This window comes from Choloepus didactylus, chromosome 1 (assembly GCF_015220235.1).
Source record: "Choloepus didactylus isolate mChoDid1 chromosome 1, mChoDid1.pri, whole genome shotgun sequence".
Taxonomy (NCBI): domain Eukaryota; kingdom Metazoa; phylum Chordata; class Mammalia; order Pilosa; family Megalonychidae; genus Choloepus; species Choloepus didactylus.
Window position 1 is genome coordinate 120864032 of NC_051307.1, and position 9697 is coordinate 120873728.

Below are 9697 nucleotides of genomic sequence, written 5' to 3' on the forward strand. Positions count from 1 at the left end.
GCATGTATAGCCAATACACTACTGTTACACATACATAGAAAACTTTTACACAGTTTTTCTCACTTTTTTTTTTTCATTTTTCACACTATTGTGAAACTGCACACAATTGCCCAGCTTTAGAGTACACACAAACTAGTATATGCTATAAAGACACAAAGAAATAGCTTCAGTTTACTATAGATGAGTACACAGGAAATTTCCCACATTCCTGTGTAAACATACAACTTAAACTCCCATTAGATTCATGAAGTTTTAACTCTCAGAATGCATCCAAATACAGTCCTAAAAAATGTGCATATAACTTCCTGTATACCCTGATACACACATTAAGGGACTTTAAATGTAGCTTCCACATGCCTTAGACTTAATTACACAGCACACTAAAATATGTAAATGTATTTATTAATACCTGTTTAGCCCCACATAAGTATATGAATAGAGAATCACACAAACCCCATGCTACAAATTTCCTTCCTCTTTTTTTTTTTTTTTTTTTTTTTTTAAACTGCTCCAATTACTTCTCTATCTCACTTTTGTCTGTTTCCTCCCTGGCTTGTTGACTCTCTGAATATTTCCTCTAATGGCTTATTCAGCCATTCATCGATTTTTGGATCTTCTCTGAATATTAGGCTAAAATTCCTTTATATAGCTGACCTTTTAAAGTCTGAGTTATTAACAGAATGACATTGTATTCTTGGGGCTTGAGGGAGTGGGAGCTTTTTAGAGGATTTTGTGGCAGCCCTTTTCTTTTTAAAGTCTGGGGTGATGTTGGGGAGATTACCTTTTTGGCCCCACCCTTCTTAAACATCGGGGTGCCACCCAGACTCTGCCTCTTCGGGGTAAAGGCTCTACCTTCTCTGAACAGTGGGGTGGCAGCCAGGCTTTTCCCATTCCCCTGGGAATGTGCTCCACCCTCTGGGTCCTGAGGCGGCAAAACTTTTCTAGAGCATTGAGGCGGAAGGCCCACCCTCAACCCCCAGGGCAAACTCACCGTTTTCATGCATGTGGGCCACTCCACTCTCCCAGCCTGAGACCACTTGACTTCAGACCTCAACTTTCATCGTTCTTTGGGGATATGGGTACAGCCAATTTTATTTTAGGTGGATGCAGTCTCTCTCTTTCTCTCATAGCCACCCTCTTTCCCATTTCCCTTTCTTCTCCCAAGAAAGGGATATTTACATAAACCAGAGTTTAAGAATGGTGGGTTGTAATTACTGGAGCAGTCAGCATTAACTGGCTCTCCAATTGCCTGGGGGCATAGACTGCTTCCACCAAAACCTCAGGCTTTAATGGTTCCCGCCCCAGTGGGGGAGAGGAAACCATAAGGTGGGGGAATGCTTATCCCAGGTTTTAGTTTCTTTTTTTCCCTGCAGCCACCACATGGCACAGTTCAATTCTGCCTTGGAAAAAGGTTTATTTTTATTAACATGACACACGAGGTCAGCACAAAGCCAACTCTTATCTGCCTTATATTTTGGCCAGAATATATTTGGCAGCAAAATGCCTTTTTTTTTTTTTTTTTTTTTTTTTTGTCTAAACATAACAATAATATTTGATCATTTTCTTTTACCCATTCCCTTGGTCCAATTACTTTTAGCCCAATGTTTTAACATGTTTCCCAATGGATTATTTATAGGAATGTTCCCCGGGGACCCTAAAGGTACCCCCTTCCCTTTATTCCCGGCCGGCTGACTGCCTCTATTCCCCATTCTGAGTCTTGCCTGAGCATCTTTCCCTTAGGATCAGCTCTAGGCTCATCAGAATGTCCCCATTCTGAGTCTTGTTTGGGCATCTTTCCCTCAGGATCAGCCCCAGACTCTCAGAATGCTTTAACCACCAAGGTAATATAATATTTCTTTCCTTACCTTGGTCCGTGCACGGAGTTGCCTGGTTAACCAGAGGCAGGCCTTTTCTTTTCCCCCTTTGCTCATCCACAACCGGCAGATCCAAGCATCTGGTCTCGGGCCCTTTAGCTGCCGGAGATGAGCCCCCAATGGCGGAGTCCGAGACCGCTCAATCAGCGGGGCGCGCCTTCCCTTTGTCCACCTCGGGGGTCCCCCTCCGAAGCTTTGGATCCCGGACGAGCCCCCAAGTTGTCGGAAATAAAGTGGTACCTGTAAGGGAATAAACGCTCTCTCGGTTCTGGAGGAGAAAAGAATTTATTTACGATCTTGCAAGATGGGGCGTCCAGCCAAACACGCGGAAGGCTGGCGCGCCAGAGGAAGAGAATGGCGATCTTTAAATTTCCTACTCCTAATTCGCAAGTCCTCCCCTGTTTCCCCATTGACTGGGTACTACAGAGGTTACAGCCTATCTGAGAACACTAACTAATTCATCTTTTGAGATTTTAATTTGTACAGCCAATCCCAGAGAGCCAACTAGCTCATTATTGAGATTTTGAACTGATTAGCCAATCCCCCCCCAAATTTTTATTTTTTTTGCTGTGAGTTCCCGCCTCTGATACTACCTCATGTCTCTTTACATCAGGCAGATTCTCTCTTCTCTTTGTCTGGGGCTTGTTTAAACTGGTTTTGCCTCCATTTCCCTCCCTTATTCCATGCTGTCTCTATGTGAAAACGAAACTTATTCCTTTCTTACACATATTAGTTGCACAGTAAGTACATATTAGTTGTACAATAAGTATTTGTTCAAATAATGAAAAAATGATTTGTCATACATAAGATACATGGGTATATCCTTATTTCTGTAATTTAGGGAGGTCTTGTTTTATATTCATAAACTTCAATGCAGTTTATTTATAACATGGTAACTTTTTACCTCTAGTTTACATAATTAAACATAATACTAGAACCTTAAGTCATAAGGGAATAGGAAAATTTAATTTCCTTTTTTAAGGTAAAATGCAAGATAATAACAAATTAGGTATGTTGGATATTATTAAATTGTACGTGGGATATACATTGTATTTGTGCGTGTGGGAAACTATTTCAAGAAGTGATTTGCTCTCAATTAGATCTCTACTGCACTCATAAACTCTCCATTTTATGTAGGTGAGTTACACCTATTCCCATTCCACCAAATGTCAGGTGGTGCTATGCATAGAGATCTTAAAACTTGACGGAGATGTAAAGAAGAACATTGCAAATGTAGACAATCAAGAAGCTGGAGAGCGTACCTTAGTTTGCTGTTGAAGAGTTATAACTGGAGGAACTTTTATGCCTCCATTTTTTTCATTCATAAAATTAGATGAGTGCAAGCTGAAACAACTCCACAGTGCTTGTGTGAGGCAAAATACAACTCACATTTTGATAAATAGTTGTAAATATAAGATACTCTCAAGAGTGCGTAGCGACCATGGCCTGGCTATGACTTTCCCTTTGTGCCTTTTCCTGATCTTTCTCAGAAATCCTCACTCATCACCCCCATCCTGGCAGCCCTGGAAGGTTAGTAGACTAACTTCTTCAGGACTTCCCTCCAAAAAACAAAATTTGCTCAAAACTTGCCTTTTACTCAGTTCAGGCACTAATATGAAGGCCAGCATCACAAATCACTTAATACTACAGAAAGTATTGTGGCTTCTTTTAAGAAGTAGATTGTTTTATTTTCTTCACTCTAATTAACTAATGAATTGCTCCTTTTAGACCTATTTAAGTACTATTTTCTTGGCTTCCTTTTCTACTGACATAAATTCATCGACATCTTCCCTGTGGTTTATGAGCTTTTAGAATTTCTGGAGAGAAATTGGAGTTTTACAAGAAGCTGTTATGGAACAAAAGTGGGAGGTTTCTCTGCTGGATGTGCTTAAATAACCAACTGCTGTGGCACCGCGGTTTCAAAGAGAGAAAGTTTATCGATAAGCACAAAGCAGGAGAGCAGATGGTCTATGGGCCAAAAAATCTGCCCTCCAGAGTCTAAGGAGTTTAGGGTTTTTTTTGGATTCATACAAGGGAAGGTGGAGTGGTTACTGTCATAACAGCAAGTATAAACAAGGGCTGGGACTAGGTTAGAATAACCATCACAATAGTTAAGTATATATAAGGGCTGGGACAAGTTCAGCCAATTTCTGTAAATTCAGGTATTAACTTCTGGCTATTCTACAATATACTAGAAGTTCTAAAAAAAGGGGGGGGGTCTATATAATGATTCAGTAATCATAATAATTTGTTAATTCTTAACTCTTGGGTTACAAAGCCTCGGCTATAGCTACAGAACACTGCTACAAACCACTGTGAGATACTGTAGCCTCCTCCCACCCACACCTGAACCCCAGGGACCTATTTTTAGCTTCTGAAAGGAGACCAAAACACGTGGGAGTGCCCTGGCTTTCTGTTCCCTGGAGGTCAAAAGCCAGGTTTGCATCTGAATGGGAGCAGTTTAGATGAAACAGATTCTGGAGAGCTTCCTATTTACATAGATGTCTCTGAAGTCCTAAACTCTGAAGGGAGCACTGAGTATCACATCATTTAAATAGATTGCAATTGCCAACCCAATTGCTCTATCCCCTAGAACTTTAATGACATATCCTGGCATCTGCAGTTCTTTTGAACATCATTCTTGTCTGATCAGCCAAGCCTTTGCTAATTTTGGCTCTGCCTGGCTGAGTGCCCGGTGGTCAAAGCTATCTCAAGAGCCATTTTTCAAAGTAGAAGCAGAAAGAAGAGCCTCCCCAAACCTTTATGCACAAACCACATTTTAAAAACTAAAAGAAAACAAAGGGGGAAATTTTAGTAGTATATATGTTACTTAAAAAAAAAAAAAAAAAAACTAAAAGGAAAACCATTTACAATCCTTCAAATGCAACTTTATTCTATTTTCTTTTGGTAGAAAGTTTCTTCTACCTGTTAGAAAAGTAAATAGATGTTTCCTCTGGAGTTGTCTCCCTGAAATAGAGAGCACAACATGGATTTAACTATCACTCTGATTCAGATCCCCCTTCCTGAAGATATGGGAAATATTAATCTATTTATGTTCCCGAGATGGAACTATCGAGCTCTTCTCAGGAGATGGTAAAAGGAAAAATAAAGCTAAAAAAGAGGTAAGGCTTTATCATCTCTCCCACTGAATCTAATAGGAGTATAATTTCATTACAGAATATCACACGGTTACCTTTCACCTAATTGGCATTGTATGAGAACTCATTGTCTTTGTCCTCAGCAGAAGGTTTCCAGGTTAGGTTATTTGAGTCAGAGTGCATATTACAACACTCTTAAAGCACTAATGTCATTCAGGGCTTGACTCCATTTGTTTAGAGCAACTCATGCTTGCCTAAGCTCGGTACTTGTGTATAGTATCTGTCTTTGACTTAAGGAACAATTTGTCAGTCTTTCTGAGCATTGCTCCATCTCCTTGGTCACTGGTAATAAACTAGGCAATAAAGTAATAATAGATCACAGAAATGGGCTGCTTATTTCAGGCAGATGTAAACCATAGCTCTTTGGTGTATAGATATGTCTTCCCATCTATTTCTAGAAAAAGTTGAGGTGTCTATGTTAGGACCTTTTGTTGGAGAGCCTTTGAGGGCTCCAACGAAATAGTTACCTTTGTTTGGGGGCTCAGAAGCTTTCATGGAAGAAGTGACATTTGAGATGAGACTTAAAGGATGGGGATGTTTGAAGAAGTGTCAGGGGAAAGGCATAACAATGGAGAGAGGCACAGTACATGGGAAGAGGGAAACGGGAGATGTGCTCAGAGAGGAGTGAGAATTTGACTGGACTCAGTGCTATCTGAACCTGGCTGTACATTAGTTATCTGGGGAATTTTTCTTTTATATAACAGATGTTGGTTCCACCCCAGACCAAGTGAATTGAAATATTCTGTAAAGGGACTCAAACCTCAGTGTTTTTTCGCAGCGCTCCAAAGAGTATTCTAATCTGCATACAGAGTTGAGAATCACTGAGCTAGTGCATAGACTATGAGTTGTGGAGCCCTTGGAGATGGGATTGAAAGGTAGGTGATTAGGAACACATTCCTTTTTTATATTTTTAAAGCCATATGACCACCACAGATTGTACTGTATCATCTATTTTTATTTGTAAATGGTATAATAAGCCTTTAAAATTGTGCTTGGAAGGAAGGAAAGTGTGCATTAGAGATATACTATGTGCCACACAGTATGCTAGGTGATTTCTTTTGAGAATATTGTAAAGTCATTGAAATTATGAGACACATTGGGATGTCAGAAATCTACAGTTTTGTGATTGTACTGCTCTGGTGAGGTAATCAGAAAAAAATATGTTAATATTTTAAAAGACCCATGGGTTTTGAAGTCAGTTGTGAAGTCAGATCCTGGCTTTGCCACTAACTAGCTATTGTAGTCAAGTACCCAATAGCTTGAGCCGATGTTCTCCTTAAACCCACAGGTTTGCTCTGAGATTTGATTGAAACACATTTGTAAAGTACCTGGTGAGATGTCTCACTCAGTGGGAATACAATAATTTTTATAAAGTGTACACATTTATTCAATTGATTAAACCTCATGCTTGAGTTTACACCAAATTTTGCTCTTCTAGTAGGAGGTATGCCCAGTAATAATCTAGCAGGCATTTCAGAGTGTTCTCTCCCTGAATTGAGTTGGACAAACTGAAATTATATTTGGTATCAATTCATCAGGCAGTTTAACTCAAGATCTACAATTTTTAAATTTAAAAAAATTGAAACACTCTCTCAGTACTTTGCAGGAACCTAGCTTTAAACACAAGCAGCAGGCAGCAAATATATTAATGCATACTTTCTTTAGCCATACTCCCCAGGAGTTTCCTCCTGATGCTCAGTTTTCACAGAGATATTATCTCATGTGGAGATATTATGCAATTTTTATTTTACTTCTCAGGTCAATTTCAAGCTGCTTTGAACGATCATCTTAAACCAGTTGACCTAATAAATATCTGGTTTACTGTATTCTCCAGGCTACAAAAATAGTGTTCTATCTTATTGAGTAAAACTAGAGAATGTTTCCAACTTGAACAAAATAGGGAGAGGGGCGGGATATGGATCTTTAAGGGCACCGGGAAGACTCTTGTATCATAAGCATTTTTACTCTGCAATCTGAGCCAGGTATTGACTAATAAGATTTGAGGCAAGAGGGTGTACTTCAGATTACCAGTTTTCCTTGTTCAAAGTCACTGAGACCTTTTCTGAAACATCTGAAAACTCAATTTAATACACATATGTGTGCACGTAGGAACGTGTTCTGGTCTCCTGGGCAATCCGGGAAAACAGTCTATTGTGGTATGTGAGGATGTTGCTAAGATAATGAAAATAGCCTTTGTTTTCACAATTTGAGTCATGAAGTGCATTTGTTTTTATTTCATTGAGACAATTAACAATTCTACTTGGTAAAAATCAGAAATACTGAAGTTAAAAAATCCAGTCTTCTGTCTTCCAACAACAGGGGCAAATAGAAACATGTGAGATGGCCCCACCTCGTGGACAAAATGGTGTAATCCCACTCTTTTCACCCATTATTAATGAACTTAATAGTAGTAAAGAAGCAGTTTTACAATTCAGTGAAAATCAACTGGAAAAATAAAAAAATTTTTGAATGATTAATTGATCACCAAAGATGAGAAAATAAGAAAAAATTTAGAAAGTTTATTTTATCTGCTATAAGGCAGACCACTAAAGGAATTTTTTGTTGCATTTACAATTTTTGATGTAATGATTCCTGAATTATCATGCCTACATTCACTACTTATCAAAGTATTTCACAAATATTTGTTCATTTGATTGTATCTGCACTGCGTGTCACTATGTTTATTAGCTATGTTTATCAGCTAGCTAGTTTTGTATAAAGTGGCTTAGAAAAAAAAATTGGCTTCTGGTAGCAAATATGCTTATTATAAGATAGAAATCCAAAGACCTAAGACTTAACTATTGTTAGATTTTAATTAAGTAATTAGTTTCTTTCCTACCTTGTTTTGATGTGTTTTACTTATTTTGCAACTCAAGTAATTTTTCTGTGTCTCAGTTTCTTAATCTCCAAAAATGAGAGTAGGTTAATACTCATTAAAGGTTTATTGATTGGATGATTATGTGCCCAGCACATTGGTAGATACTGGGAACACAATGATGAATAAAATAGTCCCAACTATCAAAGAACACCGTCTTTAGAGGAAATACATGGAGCAATAATTTTAATAGGAGACGATAAGTGCAGTGATATACCACAATACACAGAAGTATCCAGGAATGACAGCCAGCTTAGCCACAGCAGGGAAGGGGCATTATAATCAAGGAAGGCTGCCTGGAGGAGGCCAAACCCTCAAGGCTTAAAGGATGAATGAGAATTAATAAAATACGGGAGGAGAGTAGAGACTGAGAGGACATGCCAAACCTAGACTGTCAACATGGATATATGAGGTGATATTATGGGTGGGGAATTTGACAAAACCAGAGTTGTTTGAGACTCTAAAGAGAGTACCCACTAGGTGTACAGAGTAGGATCCCAAAGGACTCTGATCCCACAAACTGGCACAGTAGGAGGAGCCCCAGAAGTGTTCTGGAAGACCTGCGCTAGGCCATCTGGCAGACTTGGCTTTCCTTTTACTGGTTAACAACTGATCTTTTAGTTCCCATCTTCTAGTGAGTGAATACATTGCTTGGGTTTAATGTGAGACTGGCATCAACATCTTCAGTGCAGTACAATTTTACTATATTTATCAAACAAATTATGAAGCATATCATATGGAAAAAGTGGTTAGTGCTGCTTAGTCACTTCTGACCCAGAGGTGTTCTGAACGGAACAATGACTTCCAGAAATAAAATTCCAGAGCCTGCTGTGGTTCTTAATTACATCTTAAAAACCAGTGTCTCACTCTAACTTAGAAGTTTTTATTATTTTGCTGTTGGCAGTGGTGGGTGTTTTGGGGTTTTGTTTGCTTGGTTTTGTTTTGTTTTATTTTGTTTTGTGGCTGATGATTTATTTTAAAAAAAGGATTATTGATAATACAAAAATCATTACATTTTAAATCAAGTATTTGGATTGCTATAAAATAAATGGTTTATTTGGATGTTTAATTCCATACCTGTTTATTTCTGGCTTTAAAAAATCATGTTCCTCCTAAAGTTTTAACTTCAAATGGCCTATAAAGATATGGTGAAGTACTTACATGAATAAAACTTTTGTCTTTGCAGATACAGGCTGGTCCCAAAGGTTTATTTTCCTGAGCAAATTCATGATGTGGTACGTGCCACAAAGTATTTCCTGCAACCGGAAGTCTTGCAGAAGTATTCGGTTGACCCAGGCAGAATTGCCATTTCTGGTGACAGTGCTGGTGGGAATTTGGCGGCTGCCCTGGGACAACAGGTAACACCACTGTCCTGAGGTGGTGGTGGTGGGAGGGGTGTATGATAGTGTCCAACAGACCAACACATTCTCCATCACTGTATGGTAAAGGTTTAGCTGGGAGGGCTGGTCACCAGGTGATTACATCTGGAGATCTCTGAGATCTTTTTGAATTAGGAAGACAGGTCATTGAAGGAAGTGTCATCTCTGAATCTTTGAAAAGGCCCTGATTAGAATCCGTGTTAAGAGGAGGGCTAACATTTTAGAGGGCTCCTTTGCTCCTCAGGGATATACGTGGAAATTAAGTGTCCCCTGCTTTTTTTCCATCTCTTGCTTGCAAAATGGGTCATTTTTGCTTAATTCCCTCCCAGTTACTAAGATTGTTTACTTAGAACTTTGAGCCAAATTAAAACTTCTAATGTTTCCCAAAGTTTTTACTTTAACATAAAAGAA

General features: G+C 38.8%; 1 protein-coding gene across 1 annotated transcript in view; it reads left to right on the forward strand.

Moving 5' to 3' along the window:
- NCEH1 (neutral cholesterol ester hydrolase 1) overlaps nt 1–9697 on the forward strand; it is a 76495-nt gene that overhangs the window by 61826 nt on the left and 4972 nt on the right. Inside the window, exon 4 of the mRNA XM_037840561.1 lies at nt 9094–9265. Within this exon, the coding sequence (XP_037696489.1) occupies nt 9094–9265 (172 nt within the window). The remainder of the gene's footprint in view (nt 1–9093; nt 9266–9697) is intronic.